Genomic DNA, 16,824 nt, shown 5'->3' on the forward strand with positions numbered 1-16,824 from the left:
ATTATATATACTGTTGCTGCCATTATTACTATATACTGCTATTATATTGGTATAATAACTATCATATATATAAATATATATTATGTTATATTATATACCATATATACTGTACTATTTTTATATACTGTCTAACAATAACATTACCATCATATCATCAGTACTATTACCATCATCTTGCCACTGCACCTTATCTACCTATTTATCTTGTGTTTCTGTTTTTTATTCTTTCTACCTCAATATTTTTTATTTTATTCTATTGTATTGTATTTTATTGTATTCAAATATACCGGCTGCTATGACGACTTAATTTCTCTTCGGAGATGAATAAAGTACTCTATCTATCTATCTATCTATCTATCTATCTATCTATCTATCTATCTATCTATCTATCTATCTATCTATCTATCTATCTATCTATCTATCTATCTATCTATCTATCTATCTATCTATCTAAACATTGACACTGTGCGACTGAGCCAAAGCGCAAAGATACGAAGAAGTCATGACAGGACATTAGCAACAGTAACATTTAGGTCAAGAAAGATACAGATACCTGTAGAAAGTAAGTACATATCAGCACATGGCCTATGAGACAAGGGACGCTCATTTGTATAGCACCTGTCAAACCCTGTCAATGCAAAGTCATCTACATAGGGGAAATAAATCCATTGGATAAACTCAGTAACACGTTAAAAGACAGATCAAGTAATGAGCTCATACAAGCACGATGAAAGCTGAAACACAGAGAGGAACACAGGATCAAGTTAAGTTAGGGTTAGGGTTTACTCTAATTTTTTTATTATTTTATAAGCAACCACTGTAAATAAAATGATATTGACCGTGGACCACTGTCCATGTGTCCATATGTCACAACAGTGCATGTGAACCATGTGCACTAATGTCCAAAAATAATATATATATTTTTCCCATTTTGCACTGTTACAATCTGAAATAATTCAAATAGACTGAAACAGACTTTTTACCATTTGATCAACACAATATGCATAGTACTTTGAAGGTGCAAAATACCTTTAATTGTGACACAACAATAATGAGAACAAAAAAGTTGACATCCGTTGGGTGCATAAGTAAGTCACCCCCCTGAGTCAATACTTGGTAAAAAAACAAAAGCTCAAAAGTCAAAAGCTTCTAGACAATTGAAATAGCTTTAAAATCCTTTCTGAAAGGTGCAGGTAGCCAGTGTAGGGTCTTCAGTGTGTATATTTATCTGCTTTCTTTCTAGCTATAGCATTTTGAACCAGCTATAGTAATTATCCCTTTTAGGTAATCCAATTTAGCAAGTAAGAAAGGCACAAATGAGCATTTCAGCATCTTTTTAATGTAAATGTGAATCAGTAATCCAGTTTTAAAGTTTGCATAATAGTCCTCAAATAATTTAAACTGATAATAGAAACCGAGGTATACAGTGGTGAGTTGTCATGGTACAAATGGTAGTTGATATGGTGATGATCACAAATATGTGTCAGGGCCTTGCTTGGGACAGGGTTTCTCTCCACAATCACCAAAGTGCTGCTCATTGTGGGAACTGTTGGGTTTGTCTAATATTATTAAGTTCTTGACCTTGGGCGGCTGTGGCTGAGGGGTAGAGCGGTCGTCCTCCAACCTGAAGGTCGGTAGTTCGATCCCCGGTCTTTCCCATCTGCATGCCGAAGTGTCCTTGAGCAAGATGCTGAACCCTGAATTGGCCCTCATAGAACAACAAGAGTGCTGCTAATAGATGCACTGTATGAATGTGTGTGTGTCGGTGATTGTAAAAATGTTCTGTAAAGCCCTTTGAGTGGTCATCAAGACTAGAAAAGCGCTATATAAATACAAAACCATTTACCATTTACTTTAACAAGTAAAATGCCTGAAGAAAATGTATGTTATTATTTGGTGCGAGATAAATAAAATATGAATTGAGTCGAATTGAAAGACTTCATCATGCTAATCACCTCACCTACTCATGGGCAGGAAGATCCTAGAGATTTTGAGTGGTAATATTTGTTAGGCTGGCTCTCAGAGCAGCTATTGTTTTATTTAAAGATATTGTTGATTTTTTTATCTTTTACAAACTACAAAAAATATATTATTATTATGACTGTATCTGCACAACTGTATCTGTTTATACAGGCTTTAAATTAGTTAACAAATACATTAATTAACAGTTAGATCTGAATGCAACTTTACTGGAGTGTGTTATTAATGATTTATTTCATGTTTAGACACAACTAGTAAATGATAGTTATAGGGAAGAAAAATATTACAGACTTTTCCCCCCAATGAAACACTTTTCACTGACCGGTCCAAGCTACCTTGACATGCATTAACCTTGAACAATTGGAACAGAATAAGATGCTGCTGACACATTATTGTATCAGTATTAACAAAATATAATATCATAAATAATATCATTAATTCTTACTATAAGTACTTGCTGCATACACTTGTGTAATTTCATTGTGTTGGAAGCTTTTACTCGAGCACTTCTGACAACTTCCACAAACGAGAAATACTGATTATCTTATCTTTACATCATTGCCACCACATTTTCCACTGGGCTACTTCTTTTGACGTCTCCGTTTAGTGGGCTGGTTATGCATATTTCAAATTTATTTAAAGCCAGATTGGCATCATCATTCGTGTTGAGGGATGCCTACTTTCAGTTAGCTCTTCATCAGTACACTGTCTTACACCATTTTAAAATGAAACCTTCACTTTGACCAAATTGAAGATGGGATTATGAACCGGGGAAATATTATTTCAAAACTGGTTGAACTGTTTTCAACCTTTTACAATACTGTGCTCTAGATAAAGCCAGACAGGAATAAAGATTAAGCTTTCCTCAAACATGCAGCATACACTAAAGTCGTCATTGCCTTTTGACAATCCTCTCTACATCGTCACTCTTGCCATTTATTGGAGGTGCTAGTAACCATCAGCAGAAATCACTACACAAGAGTCAGAGCGCCCTCTAGTGGCCAGAGCTTTAGTTGTCAAATATTTGTGGATGAAACAAATATTAAACATTACAAGGTTTAAATCTAAAAGAGAAAATCTTGGTATTTAAATTAAATTGCAGCTCTAACGTCTTTAGGATTATATTACTTACATTAGATTTGTCCTTATTGATTTTGTTTATACAAAAACAAAAAAGATGTTCACAGAACAAAAAGGGATAGAGAATAGATCATTTAAAGCAACACTGCCTTGATATAGGGAGAATGGTGTCATTTCCACTCCTTACCCTGAATACTTGTTCTTTAAATAACGAGCTGGACCTGGCAATATAATTCTATAATTCTATATTGCCAGGTCCAGCAAGTTCAACAGTAATGCTGAACTGTAGATCAGTTAAAAAGACTTTGAAGTAATTTTAAAACCAGCTTTTATCTTCAAATGTTGGCGAGGAAAATTTAACAGTAGATATATGGTATATGCTTTGTTGGTGTTCATGGAAGAGGAGCCCTCTTTTGTTGAGATCAAGACTAGAAAAGCGCTAACCCTAACCCTACACAACAGCGGAAAAACGTGACAAAATTCACGTGATTTGTTTAGTGTCCTACTTTTCAGATGTATTTTTAATACATGTACGACACATATTTTTGTCCTTGTGGGATTTATTTTTGTACTTGCATGAAATGCTGAAGCATTATTTATTAGAAATATGTGTATTTGTTTGTGAAGTGCGTTTTGTATTTGTGAAACTAAATGCATTAGTTTATAATGTGTTTTTCTATTTGCAAACCTCACAGTGTTTGTAAGTGAAAGGTGGGGAATTTGTAAAACATTGTTTGTTTGATAAGTTTTGGCATAAATTTAGCTCCGTACTGTAAGAGTAGGAGAAGAGCCCTCAGCTACCAGGCTCCTCTCCTGGAACCCACTACCAGTTTGGGTTCTGGAGGTGGACAAGGTCTCAACATTTAAGGTGAGACTAACAACGTTTCACTTTGATAGAGCCTATAGTTATGACTCTGGTGAGCCCTAAACCATCCCTTAGTTATGATATAGTTATCTAAACTGCTGGGGGAACTCCCATCATTCATAAAGCACTTCTCTCTCGCCCACTCCCCGGTTGTCAAAGAAATTGTTTGGTGTGGGAACTGTTTGGTTTCTCTATAATATCGTAAGATCTCAACATTACTGCCTTGAGATTTGGGACTATGCAAACAAAATTGAATTAAAAATGAATTGAATAATAGATATGTCATTTTCCAATTCACATATCAACAGTTGCAAAGTCTTCTAGGTCTGACAAAGTAAATCCTTTCGGATTTGTTGGCCTAACTTGTATGTTACTTTTGACATATCAAGCTGTCATTCTAACAACACTAAATGATTCATTAATATATATATAAATATATAATCAATGTAAATACGTGGAATTATATTACTTTACTTATAGTGCCTCAAACAATACCTTACATTCAAAAGGGTATGAAATAATAAAGCTGCACAGATAGTTGCCATATGAGTCACTGTTCGATCTATTAATACACATATACTTCATAAGGGTAATTCAGGCCCTCCGAGTCAACAGTGACTCAATATAGTATTGTGGTGTTAGGGTCAGGCGTGATTTTGTTTTGTTTTTCTTATGCCTTAACACTGACATTCTTCATTAGAAAAGCTATAGAAAACCAGTGCTATCTACTGCACTGTTGCAAGTTACATGTACAGAAAAAATAGGTGAAGGAGTAATAAAGAAACACAGCAGGATTACATCAATCTGCCATCCACATCGTGCCCCTTTTGACACACAATGGTACAATGAATGTGACATCTCAAAAAATGTAAGGGAAAAAAAAGTTGCACACTGATCATTTTTCATTGGACAATACAAACAGAAACCCAACAGTGTTTTTTAAAAAATACAACAGACCAAATAATGTAGAAAGAATACAATAACCTGTATATAATAATGTAAATAAAGTCTCATTTTGCAAACAAGGGGGAGCCTTACTGTTACAGACTAGTTTAAATATAACATTTTGAACTAACAGGAACTAAATGAGGTTTAACCTGACATCAATACATTAGCTGTGGGAGTAAACATGTAGAGAGCCTGCCTTGGCCTGGACACAGTAGTGTGGCAAATGCTGTCACAAGCTGTAACATCACTGAAAATAACTATTTCAAAAGTCAAAAGCTTTGCTTCCCCTCCTGAGGTAAAGCAGATTGGAGTGTGATGTTTTCCATGTTTGTGTGTTTTCTATTTTAAGCACAGGAAAATCCAAGTGAATTGAAAGTTTAACATATATGTGGTTTTCTAACATATTGCAGTGTTTCTTATAGGACTCAGAGGTGGGGGAATGTTATGACTGTTTCTATAACTGGAGGAAAAATAGCATACAACATATTTTAACCTTGAGGCTGAGTCATTTATTGAAATTAAAATAAAGTAGTTAGAATCTGTATTGTAGCGTTCTGCTCTTACAGATAAATGAATGCAAGAGAAGGGCCTACAATAATCCTGCTCAAGAGAGAAACCACAAGTGCATCTAATCCCACATAATTCATATAGTCTGGATGTTGCTTTTTATCGAATTTTATTGGATGTGAGAATGTTTTTAATTTCAACTTATATTAGTCCTTTCCCTTTTCCAGAAGAGGACCAGCAGAGATTATATGTTCTTACATCACAATTTCATCACTGGGTGGCTCCCTGAAGAGCAGATAACGGAAGACGCTGTTAAAGCAAAAATACTGTACAGGTCTGCTCTGCTGAACACCACTTACATACAGTTTAGGTTTCAGGCTACAGTCACATAAAGTCTTGTGGTAGATAGTGTTAAGAATTTAGTTTGTATTCACACTTAGTGTTTTCAAGGCACATGGGCACTGGGGTTTAAGATTTTTCAGGTTTTGAGGTTAACTTCGGCTATTTGTAATTGACAAATCTTTTTATTATTAAGGGATTCTTAATCACAACTGCAGGAGACCAGTGTTGGGCAAAGAGCTTTTCAGCTGTGGGTGCAGGCGATTGCCTGAGGAACCTCAGTGTTCTGGGTAAGGCGCCTCTACTTCCTCCAATGGGGGCGGTGGGTTGGGATCCTTGTGGAAAACAGTCTCTTTGTAAATGAACCAGCAGTTACCTGCCCACAGGATCAAATTCAAGAAGCCAAATATCTGTAGAAAGACAGGAAAACAGATGACTGGTGACACACAATGCACAGTAGTAATTTCAAAGTTAATTTGTTGCAATAGTCTTTAGATATTTTTTTTTTGAGATTGTTTCCTCCTTTTCTCGGATTGTGGTATTACCTAAAATTTGTAAATTAGCATTAAGTAACCTAAGCCTCTTAGAAGACCTCCTCCCGCCCCTACGACTAGCAGTCTTTTACAATAGAGGTTACATCGAGTGTGTGATTATTTAAGAGAAACCAGTATCTTCACCAGTATCAAGTCTCAACTGTAAGGGCACTTTCTTAGAAAAACCTTGTTAATCTAAGATTATTTTTGAAATGTGTCACGACTTTGTACTACGAGGCATTATGAATACAGCCCCAGGAATACGGCATTAAACATGGAAGCCCATTATACATTTTGCAAATTTTTAACTCATTGTATTCAATGATGGCACAAACATCTAAATGTGTATCATTACATCCAGTGGTAGGACTGGTGATGCTACAAGCAGACAGATTTTTAAATGTTTTAATCTACCTTACTATCTTTCTACTCTTCTAATTCCACAAATGTCTGTCTGTCTGTACGTGAAGTACATATCTCACCAAATGTTCTTATCAGCTTCACACTTGGCACATGTATTTTGCATGGCCTGAGGAACTGCAGTGACGAATTTGGTGCTATCTGGACAAGCAGTTTGTTCAATAGTAATACCATCTTTATAAACAGGCAAAGAGCATCTTGCAGTCAGGGAGTGAGGTAGCGTACCACAGTTTGATTACCAAGTTGAAAATGTCTGAAGCAATCTCCAAAAATCAGCGAGAAGATCAATGACTTCACTTTTAACAACCCTATTAAACAAGAATAGAACAATCCCTTGGCGGACAGACCAAGATGAGATGTATAAAAGGCGAAGCAAATCTATGGGTTAATATCGTAATGACATCTAAACACATTCCATTAAAAAGGTTAAATCTGCTTACATTAGCATGTCTACTTGTAGCAGTTATACACGGCTCACCAACAACAACACCACTCATGTTAACATATGGTAACAGTTCTGTAGAAGAAGCTGTAAACAAGGCTCTCCACTTCATCCTCCACCTGGACTCCCCAGGAACCTAGGCCAGGATCCTGTTTGTGGACTTCAGCTCTGCATTCAACACCATAATCCCTGGTCTGCTCCAGGGCAAGCTATCACAGCTGAGCGTGCCTGACTCCATCTGCAGGTAGATCACAGACTTCCTGTCTGATAAGAGGCAGCACGTTAACATGTCTCTGACCCCCGGACCATCAGCACCCGATCCACCCAAAGCTGCATACTTTCTCCTCAGCTCTTTTCCACAGCTGGACCTCCAGTCACCAGTCCGTCAAACTCCTGAAGTTCGCGGACGACACCACCCTCATCTGACTCATCTATCATTCTATAGATCTATAAAAAACTTAGTGTAACTTAATGTGGGCCTGAACACTGGGCAACAACAGGAACACTTTACGCTCATGTTTACAATCAAAAGTTGTAAACTGTTGAGGACGGCTTTGCAGCTCTGTTAAATCATGTAGGAGATAGGATGAGCTTTTTAAGAACATAGAAGTTGACAAAATATGACCATTGCGTTCCTGCCAATGGAGCAGGTGCACTGCTCTAACATGACTTACCACAGAGGCATTGAGGCGGCCCATGGAAGGAAACTCTCCTGGGTGACAGAAGCCCTTGCATTGCTCCACTAAGTGCTCAGGGTTAGTGGCCCATTTGACATCAGTCAGGCCTTTGCCCCAAGCTGAGGAGGACACAAGCCACAGGAAGGCAAAGGCAGCGGTCACCACAAGGTCCTGGTAAAGAGAACATAGTAAACACTGTTCACTTACACATCACTACTCAGAACGGCCTCAGTTTGTTTTGCATGCCACTATAATTTACTATTTAAAACATGAGTATCTTGTCCCCCCAAAACAACATTCACAGTTTTCAAACTTCTCGGCTGCCTTCATCTGTGGGCAGGTTTTATTAAAAACTCACAATTAGATCCACAGTGGATGTTATAAGAAATAAAATAAAACAAGCTAACTACACAAAACAATCCTGGGATGTAAAACCCATCCCAACTCTCTTCATGAGGGTTAGTATAGGACATGTACTTACAATGATGGGGCCGCGGGTGGTCTGGCGGTAAACATTCTGGTAGCCCAGGTAGAGGACTAGCGTGGCGGTGCAATAAAGAAACCCAAATACGCTGACACACACAAAGAACTCTGCCGAGGAGGAGAAGTCTCCCTGCAGGTAGGTCTCATCGGATTGGCTACCATTACACAATGGTATCTTATATGGGTAAGCTGACAACCTGAAAAGAATTACAGAAAATTCTTTCAACACTCACTCTGATTACTCTTATTTTCATACTCTGGAATTTCAGGGAAAACAAGTCCTCACCTCACTTACTCTTTATCCAAGGAATGCAAGAACAGAGAATATGAAGTGATTAAGACACATTCGTCAGATTCTACAAAGAGATTTAATGTTTATCTAACTGAGAACGATGGATCAATACTACTGACTGGTCAAAGATATATCTCTCAACATTGTGCCAGGAATCCCTTGTGATAGATGCTTCACTAGTTTCAGGAACATTTCCAGCTGCATTCTATCATTCTCATGTAACACTTTGCTAAGTGCTTAGTTCACGTCAGAATGCAAGTGAAGCTGCAGTGGACTAGTGGTTAGAAAAAGGGACATCAGAAATTCAAGTTCAACTCTCCCTATCCCACTTAGACAGACAAACCTTACTCCTCTAACATCTGCTCACCATAGCTGCCCACTGCTCTGTATTCCGTGTGCTGGGGACACACGGATGGGTTAAAAGCAGAGGGTCAATTTCCCCATTGCATGTAGTGCTTAGCTGCGCATGATTACGGGAATCTTAATAATAATAAAAACAAAACATAAAAACAAATAAGGAGGTTGTCTGTGATGCATGTGACCACATTATTTTGCTGAGTGAACTCAAATGACTACAGCTGACGTCAACCGACCCACTACAGTTTCACAATGAATCAAACGTATTATTACTCTTCTTGTTGTCCATACATTGATTTGTTCAGCAATGTCCACCACATAATTATTTAAGCTTTTCTTAAGAAAAGTTCTCTTTTCTTTTAATTAGCATTTTATGAAATATAAGGTTCCTGTTTTTAACAATTACGAATTGCCTTTATGGGTAAATTGTGCATTAATTATACATTTCCTCTGTATTTTAATACATACTTTACATGTGATTTTCCATTTTTTATTTTAGCTGTACAAAACTTCAGCGCAGTCCATAAGTAAAAAATAAACTAATATGGTTTTAATGTTAAGCGGTTAAAAATGGCAGCTCTGGGTCAGGTCTCAAAATGGCACACATAACACACATTTTAAGTGGTTCTGCATGCATTTGATATAACTTGGTATTCTGTATATTGCTATTTAAAACATATTTGTATTTGGATATTGGGTTTAACCATATGATCCAGTGCTTTTTGATAGTGGATCTAAATGCAACCACCCAAGAAACACTGCATTCAGCATTCAGACCAGCAATCAAAATCATTATTGATGGCAGTAATCCACAATTGAATTGTTTGTGAAGTGAAGCAGGAGTCAGACCAGGTGTATATTCTGGCATGAGTTTGAGTAGTAAGCATCTGAAAATCCAGCATTTCAGTGCTTTTTGACAGTAATGTGGGCAGGGTCTATAAAATAAATAAAGATCAAAGGAGCACTCTTGTTCTACGGTACAGTACCTGAATGGGTATGCAAACACAGCCTTAACATCCTGTGGTTCCTTGTCTCCACATTTGACACTGAAGTGGGTTGTCCCAAAGTAACCTCCAGTGGTAGAGAAGGCAAAGATGGTAAAGACCTGAAATGGCAGAGGGATAAATGGTAAATTGTTTTGTATTTATATAACGCTTTTCTAGTCTTGATGACCACTCAAAGCGCTTTACAGTACAGTTTTGCATTCACCCATTCACACACACATTCATACAGTGCATCTATTCGCAGCACTTTGTTATTTCTATGGGGAGCCATTCAGGGTTCAGCATCTTGCATCTTGAAAAAATATTTCAAGGATAGCAGAAATGTTTGTTCAATGCTAAATGGTCTTTATTAATAAAACACTTTTCTAGTCTTGATGACCACTCAAAGCGTTTATTTTAACATTCGTTAAAATAATTATCTATTCAATCCATTTTATGGGCTCTGAATGTATTTATCCGTTTCATACTCTCAGATGGGATTCATTTCTACGTTTGAGTGAGCTCACCAAAATAATCCAGTCAACTTTGTTGATATGGCTGTGAAGTATTGAATCTTGATATCAAAATACAGTTTCCTTTTCAACTATGCTACTTTTTAAGATCATAGGTAAATTTGTAGATTACAGCCAATAAACAACTGATTACAGATTAACATTTCTCTCTCTTTGATTTTTTACCAACTTCCCCACCATCACTATCGTCACTGCAGCTATGCTCAGGGATTGGAAAGCATGCTGCTGCAAGTGTTACACAGGTGTAATGCAGCACTAATGATAAAACACTAAAGAAGCATTAAACTTTTTAAAGGATAAAGATTTAAAAAGTTTAACTCTGTAGAATTGTTTTCATAGAAGAATTAATGTCAGCAAAACTCTTTTTCTCTCACTCAAGTGAGAGAAATGCTATCTTCAAATATGCTGACCACGACAGACATCATCAGGAAGAGGGAAACAATGACCATTTCCTTTAACCTTTAACCTTTAATATGGATCACAGAAACAACAATTCCACCCTAGCAGCAAGATTTCAACAGCCTTTTTTCTTATATATTTTTCTTTTATTAATTACTGCCACATGATGAACATGCATTTTTAATAGTACAGCTCAGCAGCTTTGTGAATAGAATCTAGGTAGGACAATTTTAGTAAGAAACTTGTAGTGGGATTTAAAGGGCCCATATTTTACACCTTTCGGGATTTAATTTGAGGTATTGGTTCCCCTAAGATGACATATAAGTGGTTTAAAGTCGGAAAAACTGCGGCAATGTGTATTTCCATGTCCTCTCTTCTGCCTCTCTCGGGAGCTGCCTCTTGAGCCCCTCCTCTAATTTGTTGACTGCACTTTGAGTGACACGCGACCAGGACTATCACCGGTCTCATTCTGGTGCATTCACTCTGATAAACAAGGCTGAAAGTTACGTTGTTATGTTTGCAGCTGAAGGAGTAACGTCCTGAGTTACAGTATTCAGGGATAAATCAAGGAAATGTTATTTGCAGGGGGGTTGGTGGTGCGAGGGGGGCTGTGATTGGCCAGTCCAGTTTATTACCACAAATCAAAAAATATTTTGGTACACTGTGGTGTAAGACGGATCACAAACCCTTTCAAAAAGACAAAATACAAAATCTAATAGAACGATATATTAAAAGTGCATCATGACAGACAGTGTGCAGAACTTTCAAAGCCATAACGAATATCCAGTATGACACAGCGCAAACCTTGCAATACGACACTTATAAAAAGGCCAGAATATTTAGAGACACATAATTATCTATTTCTGAATCCAACCCCCACTGGCCTGCGCCGGAATTCCGGCACAGTGCCGGAGAACTTTAAGCCATGAGTAATATGAAAGCTTCAAGCCCACGGAGGATTTTCAGGAATGAGTTTCATCTTTCAGGTATCTCTGGATCATGGCGTTTCCCAACTGTCCCCTCATCCCGGTTTGACCCACCCAGGCCAATCTTACATAGCCCCATAAACCCTTCGGAGAGGGCTTAGCCTCCATGTTCAGACTTACTGTTTATTTATGGTGAATCATGATCAAGCAAGACGCCATGATTCTGAAACCAAAATGGAGGAGCGTGTGAGTGAGGTTCAGAAATGTGTTGTTTGGTGGCCACAGCAGTTGTATCAATAAAAGACAACGCACTGAGTGGTATCGCATTGAAGCTGCAATTAAAGTGATAGGTCACCCAGAAATGAAATTTCACTTCATTATCTACTCACCACTATGCCAATGGAGGGTGGGGTGAAGTGTTTAAGTCCACAAAACATTTAGGTGATTCAGGTGTAAGCAGTGTTGCACCATACAATTGAAGTAACTAGTGACCAAAGCTTCAGACGTAATAAAACAGAAAAACCATAACATCCCTCCATACTGCTTGTGTGGTTTCATCCAAGTGTCCGCAAGCCCCGAGATTCATTTTGAACTCCAAACGCTGCATATACACCATGTTTTAATCTTAAAAGTCATCTGATATCTTTCAACAAAGTGCATTCTGGGACCGTCAGAAATGCTAACGTCAGCTAGCTTAGCCACTTCTTGTGGACTTCTAGGCTTAAAACACGGTGTCAATGACAGTGTTTTGAGTTGAACATGAATGTGCTGTATCATTTTGACAACTAGGGAAGGTGTATTTTTTTTTTTTGCATCATTTCAGTAGAGTATTAGGTGTACACTAGATCCAATTGGTCAGTTTTAGGACAGTAGGTAGTGTGGAGCAGATGCTTCTTACCATAGCTTTATCTGCAAGACAACAAAGAATTAAATGTAAGTTCATTTTCTAATGATTTTTTCAATAAATGGGAACATCACCCAAAAAGGACAATATTGGATATAATCTCATCAGTTTCATTTAAAACCTACGTGCCAGGAACATTCCACCCTGCCTTTGTGACTCTACAGAAGAGTCACAGGTATGAAAACTCAATACTTCTACATATAGAATGTATCTCTCTTTGGCCAAACTTTTGTCCAGAGGCTTGGGTTCAGATGGCTATAAATTGTCAAAAGGGTTTTTGTTCTGCCAAATGAACAAAAGAGGTTTGTACACACACATATTCCTCAAAAGACAAATTCAAAATTGGTACATTAACTAAGGTGACACTACAATAACCCAATCTTGAGTTTAAAGTTGTGTTCAGACTTCAGCCCTGCATGAAAAAACACGGCCCTCTTATTCCCTAAAATGGAGTCCAGCAACCCGGCCAAAGGCTCAACCTATGCAGGGTTTTTGCAAGACCACAACCACATCTGGCAAGGCATTCCCGTGCCCAGTGGCATATATCACAGCACAACTTCCTGATAGATTAATTGGTAGGAACACATTGTATTCCTGTTTGCCTCATTTTGAAAAGAATATAGAAGTAACTTCAGGATCAACTTTGGGTGTTCAATGGAAGGAAGCTGGTTAATTCCTTACTGGTGTAAGGAATTTACCTCTTTACCTCTGATCTGCTATGAAGCAGGTAGGTTCATGAAAAGAGATCAAAACATGTCAGCAGCCCAACTACTGACCAATCAGATCACTGAAAAGTGACATCATTTGACATGAGCCTGACAGGGAAACAGGACAAAGTGAGAAATGAGTGGAATAGTTTCGATGTTCCAGACTTTTAAAAACAGTTTCTAACAAATGAAGGGGGTTATCACACTAAATAAATACATCAGACCTATCACAGCTTCATCTGAATTTAACAGACTCTTTCTTTGTGACATAATTTCTGACAGTCTTGATAATTCCACTGTGTTGTTCTATCATTGCATCTCAGAATAAGGAGAAATAAAAACTAAAGCCTCTGATGTCTTATTTGAGAAAATAGACACTGTCTCAATATTTCTCATGATTTTAAATCAACATTTCAGTCAGACTGAGCTCATCACACATTAACAACTTATCTTCTCTCCTCTCTGCTATAGCAGCACAAACAGTTTCAACATTTCACTTATTAATCAAATGTTCAACAGAAATGATTATAGCAGCTAAAAACTCTGCTTAAACCTTATTGCAAAGAAAAAAAGTGTGCCTTCACTTTGAGTTTTAACTTCAAATTAAACAACTTGAGTACAACCTAATCACCGAATCTAATCACCTTAGGCACTTTGAATTTAGGCCATAAAAAACACTGAAAAAATAAAAAGTATCTGCTTCTGTGACTATTTGGTTGAGATTTAACATATTGACGTTTGATAAACAACAATAACAGGGACAATTGTGCACTAAACTTGAACAGTGAAACAGATAGTGGGCCTATCTAATGTGCCCAGCTGGCTTGCAACTCCACAGTACAGTAAGCAACTGTATAATGTGTGTTTGTTTTCAAACAGGACATGGCTGTTCCACAAACCTACACCTGAAACACACACATGTTGAAATTATGCAACAACTAGCATTTCAGCTGAGCTACTCACAATATCTGGGAATTTCCTGGAAAATAACACATAACTGGGTTTCACTTCGGAAAAAGTGCAATGGTGAAATGTGATTTCTCATTTAAAGAATTCTAGATAGTGTTGACATTTTAAGAGAAAACCAATAAAGGAAAGTCAAACAAATATGTTGCAAATAAGCTATTTTTGGCACAGTGTTGGAAGAGACACGTGTTAGTTTAGGAACCCTACTAAGCATTTATCTTTTTGAAATGTGTTTTTTTTTTAATTCCATTATTATTATTACCTCATTCAGTAAGCACTTATTTGAATTAAGTTGTTTCGTAGACCCCTTTTTCATTGAAACTTTTATTTTTATTTTATTAAGACCTATTTTTTATTGCCGATTTTAGAGTCGTCTCCATACACGAGTACAACCAAACCAGCACCCTGGAATATTTGCATATTTGCACCAGCACCATAACAAGCATATTTGAATATTTGCACTACTGCACAAATTGAACATTCATCTGTAAAGATATATATTTAAATGTACATATTTTATTTTCTATTTTAAATTTTTGATATTCTATTTCATTGTTATTCTTTTTTATACTATTTCTATTTTTATTTAATTTTTTTGGGTTGAAATTACTAAGCATTGCTTAAAGAGAGTGTGTGACCCAAGCATTTCATTGACAGTGACTACTTCATGTTATCTCTGTTCATTTGACAATAAAAAGAATCTTGAATCTTGAATCTTGAACTAGTATAGTGTTAATGAACAACAGAGCAAACACTGCCATCGTCATGAAAGGGCTAATGCACATATTGAGAAAACCATGAAAGGTAAGGTGATACTAACAGGTGTGAGTAACGTTAACGAGGTTTCTAATCTACTTTTGACACATTTGAGATGCGTTTGGACTTTACTCACCCATTCTAGGACACGAATAAACCCAAGAGGTTCTTTCAGTGGTCCCAGGTCGACAGAGAATCCAGACACCAATTTCTGGGGGGGGCGACAAACAGCGAGTGTAAAAAGCAGAACAGAGCTACACAAACATGACGTTAGGCAGGTGTTCAGGCAGCAGCGCTTTTGTAAGAGCTGCCAAACTACCTGTTCGTCACCTTGGGGGCTAACTGGCCCTGCCCTTGTTAGCCAACCCCTGCTAGCAGCGAGCTAACTCCAACTCATGTCATCCGGATTACTTTGCAAACCCACCCACCTGAACAGTCTCCATTGGGGCGTGAAACAACCACAGTGTCGTTTGTTGTTAACTCCTGAAGTTGAGCTCGGTTGTAAATCCCACTTGTTCGTGTTGTGAACTACGATCCAGCGGCTACTGGCTGACTGTCAGCGAGAAGCAGAGCTGCAGCAGGCGAGTGACTGATAAACTCAGCCTACAGTCATCACTGCCTGTTCCACAGTGTACAAGTGACCCGCTGTCACCAACACCAAGATAAGAACTTTACTACTTCCGGTACCCTTCTGGTTAATGTGAAGATAATAACATGTATTGATATAGTTAACCTGGTTCCACTACGGGATATTAGTTCTATTATTATTGATTTATCAATCTGTTAATTGTAGGTAATGAACATCATGGAATGAAAACCTTCAGACATATCATCTCGTTTCCAATGTGCTCCCAAACATTTATAAACAAAACAGTGTGGGGGACAATAATACAGAACACAAAACAAACAAACAAACAACAACAACAACAACAACAAACAAGAACTAAAGTAAGGACAGAAAAATCTAATGAAAAGGTTACAACCTTAGACTACAAACAATCTAAACAGAGGAATAGGATCTCTCTATAAATGAATAAGGACTGAAGGAAATACAAGAAGTCATTGAACAGTGTCATCATTACTGAAAACATACGCAATTGTTTTAAGATGAGAAATCAATACATTTTTTAATAAACTAAATGACGACAGAGAACGGAAGTTTAAAGGTAACTTACTCCAACCAGAATGCGCCTGAAATAAGAAATGCCTTTTTAATCTGATGAAAAGATAATAACATGTATTGATATAGTTAACCCCGGTTCCACTACGGGATATTAGTTCTATTATTATTGATTTATCAATCTGTTAATTGTAGGGATGTTGTTGTCATGGAATGAACAACTTCAGACATATCATCTCGTTTCCAATGTGCTCCCAAACATTTATAAAAAAAACAGTGGGGGGGACAATAATACAGAACACAAAACAAACAAACAACAACAACAAACAGGAAAACAAAGTAAGGACAGAAAAATCTAATGAAAAGGGTACAACTTTAGACTACAAACAATCTAAACAGAGGAACAGGATCTCTCTATAAACGAATAAGGACTGAAGGAAATAGAAGAAGTTATTGAAAAGTGTCATCATTACTAAAAAACATACGCAATTGTTTTAAGATGAGAAATCAATACATTTTTTAATAAACTAAATGATGACAGAGAACGGAAGTTTAAAGGTAACTTACTCCAACCAGAATGCGCCTGAAATATGAATGCCTTTTTAAT

The 16,824-nt window shown here is 37.3% G+C and overlaps 1 protein-coding gene across 2 annotated transcripts; it reads right to left on the bottom strand.

Moving 5' to 3' along the window:
* Positions 1 to 759: 759 nt before the first annotated feature.
* sypl2a (synaptophysin-like 2a) lies at positions 760 to 15,711 on the bottom strand. Of its 2 annotated transcripts, XR_009678175.1 has the most exons (7): positions 15,526 to 15,711; positions 15,234 to 15,308; positions 9,910 to 10,028; positions 8,273 to 8,471; positions 7,789 to 7,962; positions 2,908 to 6,129; positions 760 to 2,331 (listed from the first exon to the last, which is right to left on the bottom strand). XR_009678175.1 is itself a non-coding variant. In XM_061069922.1 (6 exons), the coding sequence occupies exons 1-6, from the start codon at positions 15,538 to 15,540 to the stop codon at positions 5,998 to 6,000; spliced, it is 714 nt and encodes a 237-aa protein (XP_060925905.1). In that variant the 5' UTR covers positions 15,541 to 15,711; the 3' UTR covers positions 760 to 5,997. The 2 variants fall into 2 exon arrangements, 1 of the variants encoding a protein (XP_060925905.1); XM_061069922.1 differs by having other exon boundaries at positions 760 to 6,129.
* Positions 15,712 to 16,824: the final 1,113 nt, after the last annotated feature.

This window comes from Limanda limanda, chromosome 4 (assembly GCF_963576545.1).
Source record: "Limanda limanda chromosome 4, fLimLim1.1, whole genome shotgun sequence".
NCBI classification, from domain to species: Eukaryota; Metazoa; Chordata; class Actinopteri; order Pleuronectiformes; family Pleuronectidae; genus Limanda; species Limanda limanda.